The sequence below is a fragment of the Salvelinus fontinalis genome, chromosome 2 (genome assembly GCF_029448725.1).
Source record: "Salvelinus fontinalis isolate EN_2023a chromosome 2, ASM2944872v1, whole genome shotgun sequence".
NCBI classification, from domain to species: domain Eukaryota; kingdom Metazoa; phylum Chordata; class Actinopteri; order Salmoniformes; family Salmonidae; genus Salvelinus; species Salvelinus fontinalis.
This window is the reverse complement of record NC_074666.1, coordinates 23189390-23212826: the sequence shown is the minus strand read 5'-3', so window position 1 is coordinate 23212826 and position 23437 is coordinate 23189390. Positions and strand designations below refer to the sequence as shown.

At 40.9% G+C, this 23437-nt stretch overlaps 2 protein-coding genes across 3 annotated transcripts in view; one reads left to right on the top strand and one right to left on the bottom strand.

Moving 5' to 3' along the window:
• Positions 1-12993: 12993 nt before the first annotated feature.
• Positions 12994-14820, top strand: LOC129868656 (uncharacterized). The gene is made up of 3 exons (XM_055942830.1): positions 12994-13098; positions 13734-13882; positions 14054-14820. Exons 1-3 carry the CDS (start codon positions 13041-13043, stop codon positions 14525-14527), a joined length of 681 nt encoding a protein of 226 aa, XP_055798805.1. The 5' UTR covers positions 12994-13040; the 3' UTR covers positions 14528-14820.
• A 2509-nt stretch (positions 14821-17329) lies between these two features.
• LOC129814429 (calcineurin B homologous protein 3-like) overlaps positions 17330-23437 on the bottom strand; it is a 28685-nt gene continuing 22577 nt past the window's right edge. For both annotated transcript variants that reach the window (XM_055867539.1, XM_055867548.1), the window contains 5 exons: positions 21065-21204; positions 20483-20544; positions 20282-20389; positions 20098-20145; positions 17330-19255 (listed from right to left, as the gene is read on the bottom strand). In XM_055867539.1, the coding sequence (XP_055723514.1) occupies positions 19178-19255; positions 20098-20145; positions 20282-20389; positions 20483-20544; positions 21065-21204 (436 nt within the window). In that variant the 3' untranslated portion in view covers positions 17330-19177. The remainder of the gene's footprint in view (positions 19256-20097; positions 20146-20281; positions 20390-20482; positions 20545-21064; positions 21205-23437) is intronic.

The following is a 23437-nucleotide window of genomic DNA, read 5'->3' as shown; positions in this document are numbered from 1 at the left end:
ATGCCCTGTGGTCTACCATTTACCATGCAGACTGTTCATCTCTTTTGATCTGGCTGTAGGGGAGGGACATTCTCACTGACTTCAAGTCTGTATTCACTGGCAAGAATTCAACTGTAAGTTCCTCGAAGTGTTGACTGGCTGTGGTATCAGCAGCAGCCTTTTAAACATTGGCCAAATGGAAAGTACCCTGGGATGAATGGTAGAGGAGTTGTGGTGGAGGCACTTTACCCTTACCTGAGTTGTGCTGACAGAGATGTGGTCGTATGAGTTCCCCCTCACTTTTCTCAAGCAGTCAGTCATCTGATAGAACTAGAGTCCCTGCTGATGTAAATCAGAATAAAATGCTCACCTCCAAAAACATTGCTGAGTTGAAATGGGAACATGTGGATCATCATCATTAAAGGGAAATTAGTGTACATAAGCAAATGCATTCTCACGTAACACACACACTGGGCAAAAACTGGTTCAATCAACATTGTTTCCACATCATTCCAACAAAAAAAATCAATGTGATGATGTTGAATCAATGTGGAAAACAGATTGGATTTGAAAAAAGTTGTCAAATGTAAGGAAATGTTGTATTTTTTTCACCAAACCTAAACACAATGACAGTGATATTTTTCGTAGGTTTCACGTTGAATTCATATTAGTTGACAACTCAACCAAATATATATCAAAACTAGATGTTGAACTGACATCTGTGCCCAGCGGGCAGTGACTTAACAGGAACCAGGATTGAAACGTCATGTTATTCATATAGCATAAAGCAATGGTGTAGGTCAGTGGTTCCCAAACTTTTTATAGTCCTGTACCCCTTCAAACATTCAACCTCCAGCTGCGTACCCCCTCTAGCACCAAGGTCAGCACACTCTCAAATGTTGTTTTTTGCCATAATTGTAAGCCTGCCACACACATACGATACATTTAAACATAACAATGAGTGTGAGTTGTCGTCACAACCTGGCTCGTGGGAAGTGACAAAGCGCTCTTATAGGACCCGGGCACAAATAATATAATAATAATCAATCATTTTGCTCTTTATTTAATCATCTTACATATAAAAACGTATTTGTTCATCAAAAATTCTGAATAACTCATCACAGGTTAATGAGAAGGATGTGCTTGAAAGGATGCACGTAACTCTGCAATGTTGGGTTGCATTGGAGAGTCTCAGTCTTAAATAATTTTCCACACACAGTCTGTGCCTCCTGTATTTAGTTTTCATTCACATAGGTACGTGGCTGCAAAGGGCATCGGTGTCTTAACAGCGCGATTTGCCAAGGCAGGATACTCTGAGCGCAGCCCAATCCAGAAATCTGTCAGTGGCTTCTGATTAAATTACAATTTTCACAGAATCACTTGTTGCAATTTCGATGAGGCTCTCTTGTTCAGATATCGGTAAGTGTACTAGAGGCAGGGCATGAAAGGTATAACGAAACCAGTTGTTTGTGTCATTCGTTTCGGGAAAGTACCTGTCTAATTGCGCAACCAACTCATTCAGGTGCTTCACTATATCACATTTGACATTGTCCATAAGCTTGAGTTCATTTGCACACAAAAAATCATACAATGATGGAAAGACGTGTGTGTTGTCCTTGTTAATGCAGAGAGAGAAGAGCTCCAACTTCTTAATCATAGCCTCAATTTTATCCCGCACATTGAATATAGTAACGGAGAGTCCCTGTAATCCTAGATTCAGATCATTGAGTGAGAAAAAACATCACCCAGATAGGCCAGTCGTGTGAGAAACTCGTCATCATGCAAGCGGTCAGACAAGTGAAAATGATGGTCAGTAAAAACTTTAAGCTTGTCTCTCAATTAAAAAAACATGTCAATACTTTGTCTCGTGATAACCAGCGTGATTCTGTATGTTGTAAAAGCATTACATGGTTGTTGCCCGTTTCATTGTATAGTGCATAGTGCAAATACATGAGAGTTCAGGGGCCTTGCTTTAACAAAGTTAACCATTTTCACTGTATTGTCCAAAACGTCTTTCAAGCTGTCAGGCATTCCCTTGGCAGCAAGAGCCTCTCGGTGGATGCTACAGTGTACCCAAGTGGCTTCGGGAGCAACTACTTGCACACGCGTTACCACTCCACTATGTCTCACTGTCATGGCTTTTGCGCCATAAGGACAAATACCAACACATCTTGAACCCCACAGTCCATTTGATGTCACAAAGCTGTCCAAAATATTCTCTCCTGTTGTCCTGGTTTCCAGTGGTTTTCAGAAGAGGATATCTCCTTAATTGACCCCCCATAAACGTAACAGACGTATACCAGGAGCTGTGCCAGGCCCGCCACATCTGTTGATTCATCCAGCTGTAACGCATAGAATTCACTGGCTTTTAAGAGAAGCAGTAATTGTTTCAAAACATCTCCTGCCATGTCACTGATGCATCGTGAAACAGTGTTGTTTGATGAGGGCATTGTCTATAGTTTTTTTGGCCTTTTCCCCCAGCATTGTCCCAGCCATATCCGTGGCAGCAGGAAGAATTCCTCTACAATAGTATGGGGCTTGCCTGTCCTTGCCACTCGGTAACTCACCATATAAGACCCTTCTAGCCCCTTCTCATTAATGGTATCTGTTGCTTTTATACATGTCTTACTACTCAAAAGCAATCTTAATTATTGCAACAACAAAAAACTCCCTTGACTTATTTTTCTAATTGGTATGTTTTGCTTCTAAAAAGTCTGCGCAAGAGTAAAGGTTTCATCGAGTTGTGAGATAGTATTTTTGCACATATAGCACATATAACACACCGTGGCTGAGGAAAGGCACTACTCCAAATATACACTACCGTTCAAAAGTTTGGGGTCACTTAGAAATGTCCTTGTTTTTTAAAGAAAAGCTCATTTTTTGTCTATTAAAATAACAACAAATTGATCAGAAACACAGTGTAGACAATGTTAATGTTGTAAATGACTATTGTAGCTGGAAACGGCTGATTTTTAATGGAATATCTACATAGGCGTACAGAGGCCCATTATCAGCAACCATCCCTCCTGTGTTCCAATGGCACGTTGTGTTAGCTAATCCAAATTTATCCTTTTAAAAATCTAATTGATCATTAGAAAACCCTTTTGGAATTATGATAGCACAGCTGAAAACTGTTGTCCTGATTAAAGAAGCAATAAAACTGTCCTTCTTTAAACTAGTTGAGGATCTGGAGCATCAGCATTTGTGTTTTTTTTTTTTTTACAGGCTCAAAACAAAGAACTTTCTTCTGAAACTCGTCAGTCTATTCTTGTTCTGAGAAATTAAGGCTATTCGATGCGAGAAATTTCCAAGAAACGAAAGATCTCATACAACGCTGTGTACAACTCCCTTCACAGAACAGCACAAACTGGCTCTAACAAGACTAGAAAGAGGAGTGGGAGGCCCCGGTGCACAACTGAGCAAGAGGACAAGTACATTAGAGTGTCTAGTTTGAGAAACAGACGCCTCACAAGTCCTCAACTGGCAGCTTCATTAAATTGTACCCGCAAAACACCAGTCTCAACGTCAACAGTGAAGAGGCGACTCTGGGATGCTGTCCTTCGTCCAGTGTCTGTGTTCTTTTGCCCATCTTAATCTTTTCTTTTTATTGGCCAGTCTGAGATATGGCTTTTTCTTTGCATCTCTGTCTGTGATAAACTTGGATTAGCTAACACAACGTGCCATTAGAACACAGGAGTACTGGTTGCTGATAAATGGGCCTCTGTACGCCTATGTAATTCTCATCATATTTGCACCTTTCGATGGTCCAACTCCGTCTGTTGTTCGGTGCTTCCCCGGGTAAGGAGGCAGTAGCTCTTCGGCTGCATTAGATTCACAACTGTCAGTGCCCATGCTAGCTGGGCTAACAACAAATGTAGAATTACTGATACTAGCATTGGATGTTCTCATGGATGCAGAACAACTTGTGTCGTTGACAGGTGCATGTGTAGTACTGCTGGTAGTAGCAGTACTACACCTGTACCAACTGGTAGTAGAGCTGGTATGTGTCTCTATGGACGCAGGCCTTACTCTTTTTAACCATTCATCAATTTTCGAGCAAAAGGAATGAGCAGCAGCTACGTTTGGCTACATACGGACCGTTAGTGGAATTCCCGCGAGAGAGTAACGGTTAATGTGATTGGATGTTAATTATTTGACTAGGCTACCTGTATTTGACATTGTGTTGTTATTTCGCTGAACACTAGAAGGTTTAATTTTTATTTTTGGCAGTGAAACGAGGCTACTCAGGCGAGAAAAAAAAACAACCTCTGTTTGAAAATGTGAATCACATTTTATTTGGCGTACCCCTGACGGCATTGCTAGGTGATTATGACAACCCGTCTGAGTCAAGCAGAAATGAAGCAACATGCATCATTCTTACATCATGTCATGAGTGAGTAAAATGTCTCTCTTAAAAATAAATGACTGTTTTCAGTACTTGTCCCACTTTGGTGATTCATTTCACAAATGTCATCACTGAAAATTCATAATTGTTTGGGTCATGGTTGGTTCATTCAAATATTTGGGGATTGTGGTTGAAAATGGAGAAGCATGCTTTTTTTTATTGGCTATAAACAACAATCTGATAAGTAATTGGACAATCATCATCTGATGAAAAAAGGGCCTCTCTGAAATATATTTACCTAACAGGAGTTTCCTGACAAAATAAACTTTTGTAGGTTTCAACAGCCTTCGAGGTATGGCTTGGTTTGGTGCCAGGGACAGAGACCGACACTACAGGTAGAAGAGACAGGGGTTAGTTGTTACTTTGTGTATTTTTCAGCACCAGTATAGCTTACAAAACTATTTATGCTCATAACTCTAAGATACTCTATGAGGATAAAAGGATCCCCATCTCAATCCTGGTTCCTGTTAAGTCACTACCCATTGGGAACAGACAACAGTTCAACATCTAGTTTGGATTTATATTTGGTTGAGTTGTCAACTAATGTGAATTCAATATGAAATCTACGAAAAAGATCACTGTGTTTTTGCATTTAGGTTAAAAGTTGAGTGAAAAAAAGACTACATTTCCTGAAGTTGATGACTTTTTCCACATTGATTCAACACCACCACACTGTATTTTTTGTTGTTGAAATTACGTGGAAACACAGTTGACAAGCAGGTCCGGACCGGAACCAATCATTGACTGAATTGACAATAATAATGGAGGACGGTAGACAGGGTGGTGGGGCAGTGCCGCTTCTCATACGAATGCTGTTATTTTATCTAAAACATCAGGTGTACGCCGACCCCAGCTAAGTAACTCATGCAAAGAGTTAAAGCGCAATTATGTGTTTTATCTCCAGTACTTTGCCATGATTGTCAGTTATGTAGCTGTTCTACTGATAATCTCAGTGCGTCCTTGCTGGGATGACACAATAAATCTACTGCCGGAGAATATCAACACCAAACACATTGGTTCACCGTTCCACGGGAGCGGACAGTACACAGCATACCATAATGTTCTGAATAATGGCAAAGTCTACCTCGCTCCCTATTCCACTGACCCGTTTAGGCGTAACAAACACAAGTCCAACATTTATCGGAAACTGTTAAACTACCTGTTCACTACCCTCCTGCTCTCTAGGGATGTGCAACTCAATCCTGGGCCTAACATCACCGAACCAGCGATACTCACCGGAGTGGAAAGCAGTGGATGGCCTCGTCCACTGATCGTCGCCGCTGTGGAAGTGGGTGAGTGCTATGGTCCCATGGTTTCTCTCGACTCACCCGGCTCCAGGATAGATTTAGACTCTAAGTCGCTATATGCGATTCCTGACTCTGCTTCTGGTACGCAAGCTGTTTTAATTAGTTCCCAGCATCCTGTGTAGGCGGGAGCGATTGTTAATTGCGCTACCGAACTGCCCTTAATCAAAACGAAACAAAACGGCCTAAACCCAGCCGTCATAATACACAGAAAATGTAACTTTTTTCAATGTGTCAATCACTCTCGAGTCATCTGGGACCCACGAGCTAAACCCAAGGGACTACTAGGGGGGCACTTGAACATTCGTAGTGTCATTCCAAAAAGTGATCAAATTCAACATCTACTCACAGATTCCAAACTTGACTTCCTCTGCCTCTCAGAGACATGGCTCCATAAAAACTCTCCATATGCTGCTTTGATTGTGCCTGGCTACAATGTTTTCAGGAGAGCCAGGATTGAAGGAAGAGGGGGTGTGATGATTTACATTAAAGAACATATCCGATGTGAACAAATTGAGTGGTTCTGTGATAATGAACTAGAATGTATTGGCCTGAACGTTACACTGTCTCCCCAAATGTCTTTTACCCTTATTAGAATGTATAGGCCACCTTCCACCAAAAGTGTGTTTTTTGATCAGTTTAATAACATGCTTAGGGAATGTGATTTTGGGAAAGAGGTCATCTTAAATGGGAGATTTTAACATTAATTATGAAGACACGTCTTGTAGGAAAACCCTCAAACGGATCACTAATACCTTTGACCTTACACAGCTAGTTAAAGGGCCAACCAGGATGACTTGTTGCTCTAAAACACAGATTGATTTGGTGTTCAGTAATAAACCAGAGAGAGTGACTAAATCATTCAATATGGTTACTGGGCTATCTGATCATAATCTGACACTTATAGCCAGAAAGCTGTCTAAGAGCAGGTTTAACCTCTCTACTGTTAGAAAGCCGGATCAACTAAGAATACCTAAAACTGAATTAAACTATTTTGAAAACGCAATTAAGGGAATTAACTGGAATGATCTCTTGTCCTATACAGACGTGGAAGCTGATAGTCAGGTTCTTCTATCCACAGTCCAGACTACAATAAATGGTTTCCTAAAGAAAAGAAAATCCATAACTGGCCAAAAGAGCACTCTTCCTTGGCTAAATGGAGAAATCTGGAAATTGATGAAAGAATGAGATTATGCTCTAAAAATAGCCCTAAGATCCAAATTAGAGCATGACAGATGTAGGTTTACCATGTTGAGAAATAAGGTGATGAAAGAAATCAGACAGGCCAAGGCAAACCTTTTTAATAACATAATTGGTGAAGCAAAGGGAAATTCTAAATTGATCTGGGAGAATCTAAAAAAGTTAACAGGGAAAGACCATAGTAACACTGCAAAAAGACTAGAAATCATGGTGAATAGCAATCTAACACAGGATGCAGTCGAAATAGCAATAGCCTTCGATTCCTACTTTATTGACTCTGTCAGGGTACTGACACAGAACCCCTCCACTGGTTTCTTGGGCTCAGTGCTAGTGAATGACGCTCAACCTGTCTTCATCATAAGGGAGGTTTCTGAGTCAAAGGTGAACAAGGTGATTAGCTCACTAAAGAACTCTAAAGCCAAAGATGTGTTTGGGCTGGACTCTACCTTTCTTAAAAACTACAAAGAGTCACTCATTGGCCCCATTACTAAGGTCACCAACACATCTATTGGTCTCGGGGTGTTTCCAAGGGTATGATGTCGGCCATAATAACGGCCATCTTTAAATCGGGCGACCCTGCTGACGTGAGTAACTACAGGCCCATTAGTATACTACCTGTGGTGTCAAAGGTTGTTGAGAAATGTGTAGCAGAACAACTGATTGCCCACCTCAACAACAGCCCCTTCACATTACACTCCATGCAGTTTGGCTTCAGAGCGAAACACTCCACAGAAACGGCCAACTGCTTTTTTCTGAAAAATGTGAAGTCCAAGATGGACAAAGGGGGCGTTGTTGGGGCTGTATTTCTGGACCTAAGGAAGGCTCTTGATACTGTTAACCATGAGATTCTCATCACAAAATTGTCCATGTTCAACTTTTCCCCCGATGCCTTGAGATAGATGAAATCATACCTTGAAGGCAGAACTCAGTGTGTCAAAGTGAGAAATGAGCTGTCGCCCACTCTTAGCTATGATGTGGGCGTGCCCCAAAGGTAAATACTGGGGCCCCTCCTGTTCAGCATGTACATTAATGATCTGCCTTCTGTCTGTACTGGGTCTGAAGTTCAAATGTATGCAGATGATACAGTGATATATGTGCATGCAAAGAGCAAACAACAAGCTGCACAAGAACTCACTACTGTAATGGTCCAGGTTACAAAGTGGCTCAGTGACTCGTGTTTGCATCTCAATGTGAAAAAAACTGTTTGCATGTTCTTCACAAAGAGGGCAACAGATGCTACTGAGCCAGATGTCTATGTGTCAGGGGAGAAGCTCCAGGTGGTATCTGATTTTAAGTACCTTGGCATCATACTTGATTCCAACCTCTCTTTTAAAAAGCATGTGAAAAAGGTAATTCAGATAACCAAATTCAACCTAGCTAATTTCTGATTTATATGAAATTGTTTGACTACAGAGGTAGCAAAACTGTACTTCAAATCTATGATAATCCCCCACTTAACATACTGCTTGACTAGTTGGGCCCAAGCTTGCTGTACAACATTAAAACCTATTCAGCCTGTCTACAAACAGGCTCTCAAAGTGCTTGATAGGAAGGCCAATAGCCATCATCACTGTTACATCCTCAGAAAGCATAAGCTCCTGAGTTGGGAAAATCTTGTGCAATACACCGACGCATGTCTTGTATTCAAGATCCTAAATGGCCTGGCTCCCCCTCCACTCAGTATTTTTGTTAAACAGAAAACCCAAACATACGGCAGCAGATCCACAAGGTCTGCCTATAGAGGTGACTGTATAGTTTCCTTAAGGAAAAGCACCTTTAGTAAATCCGCTTTCTCTGTGAGAGCTTCCCATGTCTGGAATACACTGCCATCAGACACACATAACTGCACCACATATCACACTTTCACAAAAAACATGAAGACATGGCTAAAGGTCAATCAGATTTGTGAACATAATCCCTAGCTGTGTATGGCTGCTTTCCATGTTGTCTGTAGCTTGTGAGGTGTGGATACACTTTGTTGCTTTCATGAATTTTGTCTTGCTGGTTTTTGTTCTATGTTGCTCTTGTCTGTATGCTACGTCTTGCTTGTCCTATGTTGCTCTGTCTGTATGCTATGTCTTGCTTGTCCTATGTTGCTCTGCGTGTGCTCACTGCTCAATGATTGTCTATAGCTTGTGAGGTGTGGAAACACTTTGTTGCTTTTATGAATTTTGTCTTGCTGGTTTTTGTTCTATGTTGCTCTTGTCTGTATGCTACGTCTTGCTTGTCCTATGTTGCTCTGTCTGTATGCTATGTCTTGCTTATCCTATGTTGCTCTGCGTGTGCTCACTGCTCAATGATTGTCTATATTGTAATTGTTTTTAATAACCTGCCCAGGGACTGCGGTTGAAAATTAGGCGACTGGCTAAAACCGGCACTTTTACTGAAACGTTGATTAATGTGCACTGTCCCTGTAAAAATTAAATAAACTCAACTCATAGATGTTTATGTTTCACAAGTTCGGACAGCACAGAATACAGTAGAGCACAGCAGAGTACAGTAAAGAAAAATTATGTATTCAGTAGAATACATACGTAGAGTACAGTAAAGAAAATAAAAGTAGTGTATTCAGTACAACACAGTAAAGAGACTAAAATTAAAGTATAGTTCTGGACAGTACAGCAAAGTAGGATACAGTACAGTGGAGTTCAGTATAATGTACTGTATTGTATCCTTCTGTACTCTACTGAATTAAACTCAACTGTACTATACTTTGGTCTATACTGTACTCTACTGAATTAAACTCAACTGTACTCTGTTGAATTCAACTACTGGACTGTACTGTGCTGTCCAAGCATTTGAAAAGTGGATGTCTTTTCAATGTACACTAAAATAAGTATAGTAGGAGTCTTTTCAACGTCATTTAGCTTACTTGGTACATTGTTACAATGTGGATGATTGTCAGATTGTGACATGCAATCCCAACATCAATGTGACAACTATCCCTCAACCACACCCCCAATGCTAATTATGATGATAGTTAACACATGGATTGACCTAGGAACTTACAAATAGGCTTTAAATAAAGCACTCCCTTTACTCTTTCAATAATAGTAATTGTCTATGGATAGTCCCATAATATACTTACAGTGCATTTGGAAAGTATTCAGACCCCTTGACTTTTTCCACATTTTGTTATGCCTTATTCTAAAATGGAAAAAAAAAAAAAATTCCCTCAATCTACACACAATACCCCATAATGAAGAAAAAAAGAAAATAATATTTATAATCAGTATTCAGACCCTTTACTCAGTACTTTGTTGAAACACCTTTGGCAGCGATTACAGCATTGAGTCTTCTTGGGTATGACGCTACACGCTTTGCACACCGGTATCTGGGGAGTTTCTCCCATTCTACTCTGCAGATCCTCTCAAGCTCTATCAGGTTGGATGGGGAGTGTCACTGCACAGCTATTTTTTGGTCTCTCCAGAGATGTTCGATCAGGTTCAAGTCCGGCCTCTGGCTGGGCCACTCAAGGACATTCAGAGATTTGTCCCGAAGCCACTCCTGCGTTGTTTTGGCTGTGTGCTTAGGGTCGTTGTCCTGTTGGGAAGGTGAACCTTTGCCCCAGTCTGAGGTCCTGAGCGCTCTGGAGCAGGTTTTGTCAGGAGAATTTTTATCCCAATGGTTGAACTCAACTAGCACTATAGCTTTGACCAATTCCCAGAAGTTTGTAAGACCCTGGTTAATGAAGAATTAGACAAAGCCCCCAGTCCGCAATAAATCAATCCTTTATTCAGAGTATTCTTTAGTAAAAAGTTCAAACAATCATTTTATAACTCCCACCCACCCCCACCTAAATACACACACACACACACACACACACACTTTATCACTTTTCTACCAGCCTGGCAGTTTCTAGCCGTTCCTCTCCTCCCTAGATTAGAGGGGCCTTGGAAGGGCCCTCTTTCCTGTTGTCAGTTTTCAGTTATAACAAGTCGACAGTTCAGTTGGCCTTGAATGTCTCAACTCTACCCAGCTCATATTGCGAAATAGTAACACAATGGTCTAGTCACACACATTATTAAATTATGACTCTAACACATTTCATACAATTATATGATTTCAGGGTGGAATACTTTAGTCATTACTTTAAACATATAAATTCCTTTATCAGGTTTTCATCAATGATCTATGTACTTTGCTCCATTCATCTTTCCTTCAATCCTGACTAGTCTCCCAGTCCCTGCTGCTGAAAAACATCCCCACTGCATGATGCTGCCATCACCAAGCTTCACCGTAGGGATGGTGCCAGGTTTCCTCCAGACTTGATGCTTGGTATCTAGGCCAAAGAGTTCAATCTTGGTTGATCAGACCAGATATTCTTGTTTCTCATGGTCTGAGAGTTCTTTAGGTGCCCTTTGACAAACTCCAAGTGGGCTGTCATGTGGCTTTTACTGAGGAGTGGCTTCCGTCTGGCCAGTCATTCATAAAGGCTTGATTGGTGGAGAGCTGCAGAGATGGTTGTCCTTCTGGAAGCTTCTCCCATCTCCATAGAGGAACTCTGCAGCTCTGTCAGAGTGACCATTGGGTTCTTGGTTACCTCCCTGACCCATGCACTTCTCCCCAGATTGCTCAGTTTGGCCGGGCGGCCAGATCTAGGAAGAGTCTTGGTGGTTCCAAACTTCTTCCATTTAAGAATGGTTGGAAGCCAATGTGTTCTTGACGACCTTCAATGCTGAAGAAATGTTTTGGTACCTTTCCCCAGATCTGTGCCTCAACACAATCCTGTCTCGGAGCTCAATGGACAATTCCTTCGACCTCATGGCTTGGTTCTTGCTCTGACATGCACTGTCAACTGTGGGATCTTATATAGACAGGTGTGTGCCTTTCCAAATCATGTCCAATCAATTGAATTTACCACAGGTGGACTCCAATCAAGTTGTAATAACATCTCAAGGATGATAAATGGAAACAGGATGCATATGAGCTTAATTTAGAGTCTCATAGCAAAGGGTCTGAATATTTAAGTAAGGTATTTGTTTTACATTTTTTATACATTTTCAAATAATTCTAAAAACCTGTTTTTGCTTTGTCATTTTGGGGTATTGTGTGTAGATTGATGGAATTAAAAAAGAATCAATTTAGAATAAGGCTAACGTCAAGGGGTCTGAATACTTTCTGAATGCACCGTTTGTACTGATATGTAGGTTGTGTGTGACATTATAAATGTAGGTATTTTAGTTCTCTACTAATAATGTTCTGTACTATGTATTGTTTAATGTGGACCCCAGGAAGATTGTCTGATGCTTTTACACCAGCTAATTGGGATCCTAATTAATACCAAATACCCCTCCTAGATTCTGAGTAATAAGCATTGTGACAACCAACCCCGGGCTCCTCTAATAATCACGATGTGGTAATGTTGTCTTATGGCCTAATTTGGTGACTCTGAACCATTCTTTACTCTGTCTTTTACGCACTGGTGAAAGTTAGCTATTGAGACACTCTTCCTGTGCGTTGACAGCTTCCCGTAAGGCCACATGCAAGGGTTTCTCATGAACATGAAAATGGTCTTAACTGACGTAAGCAACCACTGTGCGCTCACTCTGTTTTGTTTCCTCTATTGACAAGAGCACAGCTTTACAGTATTTTCTATACTCCATGCACCTCCTGTGTGTAACTACAAGGTAATCAACAATGTATCATTATATGATACCCAAACTCAGATTGCAACACTGCATGCATCGATTTACTGTAAAACTTCACAACCACTTACTCTAGGTGGCGACAGTACTATGTACAATGAATTGTGTCAGAGTAGGTTGACCTCTTGTGACTGGTATAAAACAAATGACCTCACATATGCATAGGTTATTACATTAATATTTGTTAACTCAGCACTTACAGTACCTCAAATAGTATAATCCTTTGACAGTTATCCTGTTTGTAAATGTATGTGCTGAATATACACAACTGAATACACATTTGTTGTAGATAGATCTGGTATTCATTAAGATTTGACATCAGAGAAAATAATTCAGGTCTGAAAAAATACATTCTGGGGAAATTGGGTTGCTTCACAAAGAAAGAGCCGAGCACGTCATTTCCTCCAATGACAAATGCGTGGTTTCAGTCTTTTAAAAGGTTTTTCAGGGGAGTGATCATGACTAGTTTGTGTCTGACACTTGGCCTATGTCACTGTATGAGAAATGAGTGGTCATGTAAAGAATATGTATCCTCAGCTGTCCATATCACAAGCAGCAAGAAGTAAGTACAATTACATTATACAACCAAGATAACTATATTTCAACTTTTCATTCTCTAATTGTACATTCAACCATCTGCATACTGTACTTTACTTTGCTGTAATGTCTCTAGTATTTATAGAACATCAATGTGCAGACTTGAATGTATGATGCTGTGCACATAATTGCATATTGATTTTTGTTTTTGTGTATGAATGACTACTCAGTGCACAGGTGCAAACTTAGTACAGATGTAGGATCTTAAATTTGAACTAGTTTGATACAACAGGGGTTGAAACAAATTCTCAGCATCAAAAGAGCGATCAAATTAAGATCCTACATCTGTATATGTACACTCAACTTGTGTCCTTTGCTCATGTATACATTTTACATATTGTAACCGTTACCACAGCTACTTATCGCAACATATCTATTTCAGAACTTCATACTTCTAATTTAGATTTTCATGTAACACTGCTAAGGTAGCATGATTAAGTGTCTGTGATAGGTGTTGGCGTCATCAAATCACATCTATTTATAAAGCCCTTTCTACATCAGAAGTTGTCACAAAATGCTTAAACAGAAACCCAGCCTAAAACCCCAAAGAGCAAGCAATGCAGACGTAGATTTCAAATTGTGTCATATCTTGCTCCTCAGCATTGCTCTCCCTGTTACTGGTGGCTGCCATTGATTCAGTGAATGCTGGAATAGCATGTAGGAACCAACAGTGTGAGAGTCACATACAAAGAAGTTCCAAGCTAACCAGACTCATACATATGGAATCTGTGGACCTCTTAAAAATATATGTAAGTAGAAAATCAATGCCATAACATTTATCCAGAATTATTGCCTAGTGTAACATGCATACAATGAAATTGTCCACAGTCTAATGGGAAATGTAAAACTGCTTTAAAGCTACATTATTGCCAAATCATAACACATTATACTTGTGCTACCAACAACTTCTTGATCTCCAGAAAGCCAGTCAAGGAGACATGTCAGAACTGTTCTGCCAGATGCCAACCAACATTGTTCCTGACCCAAACATCTCTGGCCTGGACCCCTCAGAGCGGATGCTGAGCATCTACTCCCACTGTAAGGCTTTCCTACCACACCTGAAGAGAGTCACTGAGCAACAGAGAGACTTACAGCCACCCTCCAGCCCCCTGCTAAACAACCTCACCACTGCCCAGTACCGCACTAGTGGTCTGGCCAACCAAATAAACTGCATCTACCAAAACCTCTTTCCAAACCTGCCCATCCCACTTGAACCTGTAGACGGACCAACGTCAATACACCCCTCCCAAAACGTGTTCCAACAGAAGGTCTATGGTTGTGTGGTTCTGAAGAATTTCAAGGAGCTCCTGTCACAGATGAGACATGAACTAAGGACCTTAAAGAACCAAATGTGCAAAAGTAGGACATTTGCATACACAAATGCACTGTTCTGAGGCCAACTTTCTATTATATTTTATTTATTATTTATTTGGACACGTGTTCAGAAGTTACGGAAGCTTATTGCTGCCACTGGAAAAAACCTCTGCACAAATGTTCGACTTTGAATAACTTAAATACATTTTGTTTGTGTTGAGAACTAATTAACTTAACTTGTGTTAAAATTGCCCTGCAGTATTCTTGTAGACTACTGTGAGATTTTAAAATGAATGTCTTTTGTCAAATCTGAGTCACTTTGATAGTTTTGTCCATTTTAAGTTTTGTGAGCAAATTAAAAAGTATTCTCGCAGCCTGTGCTCAAGTGAAGTCTGTGACTGTGATGTTAACCTTAGACTGCAGAACGTCAACACAGTGGTCCCAACATGAGATATGCCAGGAAGCAATTGAGACACAGTCTGTGATCTCATCTCACAATGACATGTCTTCAAGACAGCACAGCATCTGATAGGAAAGATTTTGTGAAAGTGGCAGGCTTCTGTCTGGCCTCTGTCTGGCCAGTCACAAGGTGTGGGTGTGTATAGGTCAGATTATGTGTGTGTTATGGGGGGATGCGTTCACATAGATGTAATGGTTCTCTTCATCACTCCCTATAAGGCAGACCGGGACTGGGACAAAATTCAAGTTTCATGATTTTACATTCTATATAAAACTAATCAATAGACTGTCAGTTTACTTTATCAAATGTCAAATACAACCAAGTATGTTGCATGGGTGGAAAAAGGTAGTAAGTAAACTTTCTGCAGTTGACACAATGAATGTAACTGATAGTTTGTAATAGTGTGTGCATCTTTAGAAATACTATCCAAATAAGCAACAGACAAATGCCATCAGAAATATTCTAAGCTTTCCTTAGATCACAAGCTCATGCAAAACTGGAAATTGAGGAGGGATACATTCTAGGTCATGAATCAAGTTCCCTGTTTCAACCCAGAACTTTATTTAAAACCAAGAGACAATGGGGTAAGTCTGGGCAACAACTGAAATCCTCAAACATTTACTGGAATGAAAGGTCATTGACACAGATTCCCTTTGTGATTGAAACAGACTTGATAATCATAAGTCTTCAGGGAAACCAAAGCACTAACTGGCTTTCTCTTTATCATGTTATTTTCTGTATCCATGAAAAGGTGAAAGGTCATATACATACAGGAAAAATGGGAGGATGATAAAAGCTGCTATAATCAGCTAAAAGTCTGTCTGCTCATGAGGGACAGACAGAAAAAAACTCCCTTCAGATAAATTGAGCACATTTTATGGGAGTACTAGGAACGCTACAATAACATGCTACTTTGGCAGATAATTATGTAAATATTTCATGTTAACCATACTGTACTGAAAACTACAAATTACATCAAATTACAGTCAACTGTGCTAAACCACCACTAATTTACAATAAAATAAAATTTGATCAGTATGTAGGTTACCTGAGATTAATAGAAAACCCATCAGATGGGCAGTGAGGTCTGTCATAAGGTAAGGTAAGGGGGGTGGCCATCCTCACCGCAGCATATAGACTATGACAGAGGGAGTAATGCCATAACTGAGGTCTGTGGGGAAATATATGAGGTCTGGTGAAGTTAAAGAGATTCACTGGTACTTTTACATACTTTCAGCCAGTTTATTTCATAAAAAAAAAATGTAACCTTTATTTAACTAGGCAAGTCAGTGAAGAACAAATTCTTATTTACAATGACAGCCTACCGGGGAACAGTGGGTTAACTGCCTTGTTCAGGGGCAGAATGACAGATTTTTACCTTGTCAGCCAGTAGTTCTGAAAGTAGTGCTCACGAGCCAAAAGTGGTCCCTGAAAATTGCTTACTACGTCACATTTATGAAGAGACGATTGTGGACTACAGGAAAAAGAGGATCGAGCACGCCCCCATTCTCACCGACGGGGCTGTAGTGGAGCAGGTTGAGAGCGTCAAGTTTCTTGGCGTCCACATCACCAACAAACTATCATGGTCCAAGCACACCAAGACAGTCGTGAAGAGGGCACGACAAAACCTATTCCCCTTCAGGAGACTGAAAATATTTGGCATGGGTCCTCAGATCTTTAAAAGGTTTTACTGCTGCACCATCGAGAGCATCCTGACAGGTTGCATCACTGCCTGGTATGGCAACTGCTCAGCCTCTGACCACAAGGCACTACAGAGGGTAGTGCGTACGGCCCAGTACATCACCGGGGCCAAGCTTCCTGCCATCTAGGACCTCTATACCAGGCGGTGTCAGAGGAAGGCCTTAAAAATTGTCAAAGACTCGAGTCACCTTAGTCATAGACTGTTCTCTCTGCTACCGCCCGGCAAACGGTACCAGAGCTCCAAGAGGCTTCTAAACAGCTTCTACCCCCAAGCCATATGTCTCCTGAACAGCTAATCAAATGGCTACCCAGACTATTTGCATTGCCCCCTCCCCCTTCTACACTGCTGCTACTCTCTATTATCTATGCATAGTCACTTTAATAACTCTACCTACATGTACATATTACCTCAATACCGGTGTCCCCGCACATTGACTCTGTACTGGTACCCCTGTATATAATGTAGCCCCGCTATTGTTATTTACTGCTGCACTTTAATTATTTGTTATTCTTATCTCTTACTTTTTTGGGGGTATTTTCTTAAAACTGCATTGTTGGTTAAGAGCTTGTAAGTAAGCACTTCACTGTAAGGGTTGCCAGTGTGTGCGTGTTGTATTCGGCAAATAAAATTTGACATGAGCACCACATCAGTACTCTCTCGTCGCCAAAGATACAGAGCATGTCTTTAAAGGTTTTTGAGAAGGTAAGTACATAAATTCACTTTGATTAAGATCACTTTATTGGTCAATTGCAAACAAGGTCCAACTAATATATATATATATATATATATATAGCTTCCAGAAAAACAGTTGATTTCAAACTAGGGATTTCATATGAACAAAACACTGACACATTCAGCCCAAAGCGGAAACACACACACACACACACACACACACACACACACACACACACACACACACACACACACACACACACACACACACACACACACACACACACACACACACACACACACACACACACACACAACCCTCCGGTTGCTGGCTCACGCCTCTAACCCCTAGGCTATGTGCTGCCCCCACTTGATTTGATTAAGCTCAAAGCAGATTCAAGTTTCATTATAGATCCCTCTCCAAGGCTGTCTGATAATACAATTATTTTCTTAAAAGCAAACTAAACACAATCCAATTCCTACAGTACATAATCATTCAAACATTATTCACTTTTGGTGAGCGGTTTCCTATTTTAATGTTCTCAATAAAAAGAGAAGGCCACACCATTTACATTATTCCTTGCTACAATAACATCCCAAATCGGAATGAAAATATTGTATTTTACAGTACAAATATACAGTGTGTATGGATATTCAAAGACCAAGACATGCTACAATCTGTAGATGCAATCAAGTTATCGGCAGGCTGCAGTATTTGCTGGTGCCTACTTAATCAGTTGCAGATAAAATGTATTTTAAGGCCAAATTAATTCAATGAATGCATGCCATTTAGTCCACAGGAGGCTTCTGAGGGGAGAACGGCTCATAATAAATGTCAGGAATGGAGCAAATGGAATGACATCAGACACCTGGAAACCATGTGTTTGATGTCATTCCAACTGTTCACTCCAGTCATTAGAATGAAGTGCCACCAACCTCCTGTGCTTTAGTCATTTAAGTGTAGATGAAGAACAATAATCAAATATGTATCTTGATGGAAGTCACACAATTGTACAAATTTAAAAAAACAAAATAGGTAGTATAGAGATGATTAAATGTGGGAATGAGATATTTCACATTCTTTGGTCTCTAGAGGGCAGCACAGACAAGTTGCATATCATTGTTCCTATTTCTAACAGTCAACAAATGCTTGGTAATGTGGGCTTGATTCTTAAAACATTTGCACAAGTCTGACGCACATTTTACTTGAAACTACTATCTCAATATGAGGAGGGTCTTGCCATAGGAAATGTGCAGTATGCTATACTGCTAGGCTGGTCAGTTGTACTTTGTTTCTATTGGTCAGTGACTTCTTAATGTACATGGATATTCTAACCTGTTTTGATTCCAAACTGATGGCATTGGCAGCAAAACAGTTTAGGTGTGATGGTGGTATAGAAGAGACGTGCAAATGTTTGTAGTCTATTCCACACAGTGCCCTAGATATACTAGGAGGTAAATTGCATTCACTTCAATCATGGAGCTGCACAATTGGCTATCACTTTATTACTGGCTTATTACATTGTTATTACTGGATTGTTGCATTATTATTGAATTTATTATTGATTCATGGCATTTAGAGCATTGTGAATACTCTTGAATAAAATATGGAGTGATAGATACAGGCATGCTAAATTCATAACATACCTACTGCTAACCTGTGTATATTTGCATAGTTGCACATATATATTTTTTTATCCAATACATTTGTAAAAACATAAAGTGTGTGTTAGAGGCTACTAGATAGTAGAAGCTTAAACCGTCACCCAAAACTATTAAACAGAGCTTTGTAATAGTTGGTCAGAGAAGGTAAAGTATGCCCTAACTGGCCACTAAATAAAAAAGACCATAGAAGAGTGCTTGTGCATCATCGTAATAAAAAAAAGTGGAAGATCCTCACTTGCACAGAGTCGTCGTGTCCATATTCAAAAAGCGAATGTTCATTCTCGTCTCGATCTCGATATCTTTCAGTATCTGAAAAGAAAATGTTGTTTTACTACCAGTATAGTACTTAGTTACTAAACTCAGACGATACCTTCAACTATTGTGTACTTTAATAACAAGAAAAACAATTGTGCTGCTATTGTTTGTGTTAAAGGGACAATCTGCAGTTTTGTCAAACAGCAGAGAGATAGGGCTGGAGAAATGTAACCACTTTAGATTTTCAAAGACAGAGCTATAGATGCAAGGTCTGACCATCCACCAGAAATGTAAATTATAGTTTTGATGTTTTACAGTATTTGTTTGCAATATCATTGTTTACAAACAACGGTGTTAAACAAGCTTATATTTTGGGTTCTAATGGGATGTGACAGTTGAACTAAGGTCATGAGGCATTTAAAAGTTATAATTAAGCAATAAGGCCCGGGGGATGTGGTATATGACCAATATACCACGGCAAAGGGCTGTTATAACGCGGAGTGCCTGGATACAGCCGTTAGCCGTGGTATATTATTGCTATTATAAATTGGTTACCAACGTAATTAGAGCAGTTTTGTCATACGTATGGTATATGGTCTGATATACCACGGTTGTCAGCCAATCAGCATTCAGGGCTCCAACCACCCAGTTTATAATCTTCATTAATCAATGGGCATATATCGTTAATTTAAAAGAAAAAAAATGGATGTAAGGAGTGCAGATTACGCCTTTAAAGAAGTGATGATTTAATGGGCTCTCCAGCAAAGCTCACTTAAATAATCTATACTTTGTTTATTTAATAATAAAAACCTTTTAAAAAGAAAACTATAGCCATGACTTTTACCAACAACAAACAAACAATTTTATTAGACACAAAATAATGTTTTATAACAAACCTTCAGGAAATGTTCAAAAGTGATCCCCTCGTAAAACTCATCTGGTTCCTGAGAATGAGATTATTGAATATGGTATTGAAAAAAAACTTTTATAATAGTCAGATGTCATATAGCAGCTGATTCCAGATGTAAAACTCAGAGTGAGGAAAAAAACATTTACAAGATGTAAAAAAAGCAGCCGTACCATGTGACCCATGGAAATACTGGCTACCTCCAGCATGGCAGCATCTGCTATTCCTTTAGCCGTTTCCTTTCCCAGGGCTCCGCTCCGAGACAGCAGCTCCTCCACTACCTACAGTACACTCAGAGGAAAGGCAGTCATGGTTACAATACATAGTGATAGGCAGATAGGGTATTTGAAAGATAGGGCTGAGCAGTGGCTTACATGTCGATACTCCTCCAGAGTGATTGTTCCATCGTTGTCTGTGTCGTGCATATTAAACAGGACTGGGAAAGAAAATAAAGAAAATCTTACACGAACTCTACAAATATTTGCTTACCTGCATGTGTCATGAGGCATCACTGTAATGCATTTGCTGATTAATGCTGTATATGGGATATAGATCTGTTGTATGCGTACCTGCTATCCCAGCAGAACGTTTACAGATACCGTAATTGATTCCTGTATGGATTCCAGTCACAGTGTGAGCCATAGTACACATCAAACCATGTACAGTGTTCTGAATGCCATTTTAGAAAGTACACAAGCTAATAAGGAACTAACAAGGAACTGAATCCACATGTGCTGTCTGCTGTATTTATTACTTGTGATTCATGTATGTATTTACGCACCTGTTGTGTGTCCCGAAAGAGACACAAAGAATTATATCCATTTATATCTCTTTCATTTTTATATATTATTATATCAATTTCAGCACATTGTTTCATTTGGTAGTGAAACTATACTATAATGCAAAACATCCATCTCAACACCAGTCCACACTAACATTTTAATAACGGTACTCACAGCGGAGTTTCTCCCTCCTGACCTTCTCTCTCTGTTCCTCTGTCATGTTCAGTGCTGGAGGTCTGAAGTGGGACATCACCACAAGGAACTCCTCAAAGCTGATCTCCTCGACCGTCCCGTCACCATTCTGATGGAAGTTTCTATAGAGGTATAAAAGCAAGGAACATAAATATCTCTATCTTGTGGACAGATGAGGTCACTGCATGACATCCTAGACACGTCATGGATACTGAAAAGGATACTGTACGCAATATTGTAGTAGCTCGACTTCGCCTATTGCTAGCTAAGGTTGTATTATTGTCATATAGATTATAAACTCAGTGAAAAAAGAAAAACGTCCCTTTTTCAGGACCCTGTCTTTCAAAGAAATTAGTAAAAATCGAAATAACTTCACAGATCTTCATTGTAAAGGGCTTAAAACACTGTTTCCCATGCTTGTTTAATGAACCATAAACAATGAATGAACATGCACCTGTGGAACGGTCGTTAATTGCCTACCGTCTGTAAGCTGTTAGTGTCTTAAGGTCACAGTTATGAAAACTTAGGACACTAAAGAGGCCTTTCTAATGACTCTGAAAAACACCAAAAGAAAGATGCCCAGGGTCCCTGCTCATCTGCGTGAACTTGCCTTAGGCATGCTGCAAGGTGGCATGAGGACTGCAGATGTGGCCAGGGCTATAAATTGCAATGTGAGACGCCTAAGACAGCGCTACAGGAAGACAGGACGGATCGTCCTTGCAGTGGCAGACCACATGTAACAACACCTGCACAGGATCGGTACATCTGAACAGCACACATGCGGGAGAGGTACAGAATGGCAACAACAACTGCCTGAGTTACGCCAGGAACGCATAATCCCTCCATCAGTGCTCAGACTGTCCGCAATAGGCTGAGAGAGGCTGGACTGAGGGCTTGTAGGCCTGTTGTAACAACAAAGCAGGTCCTCACCAGACATCACCGGCAACAACGTCGCCTATGGGCACAAACCCAACGTCGCTGGCAGGACTGGCAAAAAGTGCTCTTTGCTGACGAGTCGTGGTTTTGTCTCACCAGGGGTGACGGTCAGATACACGTTTATCATCGAAGGAATGAGTGTTACACCGAGGCCTGTACTCTGGAGCGGGATCGATTTGGAGGTGGAGGGTCCGTCGTTCTCTGGGGAAGTGTGTCACAGCATCATCGAACTGAGCTTGTTGTCATTGCAGGCAATCTCAACGCTGTGCGTTACAGGGAAGACAACCTCCTCTCTCATGCGGTAGCCTTCCTGCAGGCTCATCCTGACATGACCCTCCAACATGACAATACCACCAGCCATACTACTCGTTCTGTGTGTGATTTCCTGCAAGACAGGAATGTCAGTGTTCTGCCATGGCCAGCGAAGAGCCCAGATCTCAATCCCATTGAGCACGTCTGGGACCTGTTGGATCAGAGGGTGAGGGCTAGGGCCATTCCCCCCAGAAATGTCGAGGAACTTGCAGGTGCCTTGGTGGAAGAGTGGGGTAACATCGCACAGCAAGAACTGGCAAATCTGGTGCAGTCCATGAGGAGATGCACTGCAGTACTTAAGCAGGTGGTGGTCATACAAGAGCTAAATGTTACTTTTCATTTTGACCCCCCCTTTGTTCAGGGACACATTATTCCATTTTATTTTTTAATTTTTTAATTTTTTAAATTGTATCCCCTTTTCTCCCCAATTTTCGTGGTATCCAATCGCTAGTAATTACTATCTTTTCTCATCGCTACAACTCTCGTACGGGCTCGGGAGAGACGAAGGTCGAATGCCATGCGTCCTCCGAGGCACAACCCAACCAAGCCGCACTGCTTCTTTAACACAGCGCGCCTCCAACCCGGAAACCAGCCGCACCAATGTGTCGGAGGAAACACCGTGCACCTGGCCCCCTTGGTTAGCGCGCACTGCGCCCAGCCCGCCACAGGAGTCGCTGGAGCGCGATGAGACAAGGAAATCCCTACCGGCCAAACCCTCCCTAACCCGGACGACGCTAGCCCAATTGTGCGTCGCCCCACGGACCTCCCGGTCGCGGCCGGCTGCGACAGAGCCTGGGGGCGAACCCAGAGACTCTGGTGGCGCAGTTAGCACTGCGATGCAGTGCCCTAGACCACTGCGCCACCCGGGAGGCCCTCATTATTCCATTTCTGTTGGTCACATGTCTGTGGAACTTCTTCAGTTTATGTCTCAGTTGTTGAAACTTGTAATATTCATACACATATTTACACATGTTAAGTTTGCTGAAAATAAAGCAGTTGACAGTGAGAGGACATTTCTTTTTTTGCTCAGTTCATATATGAAGAGTTCCTTTCCAAAACACCAGAAATGATTGCTTATCGGTACATTCATGTGGGTGTAAACCGTTC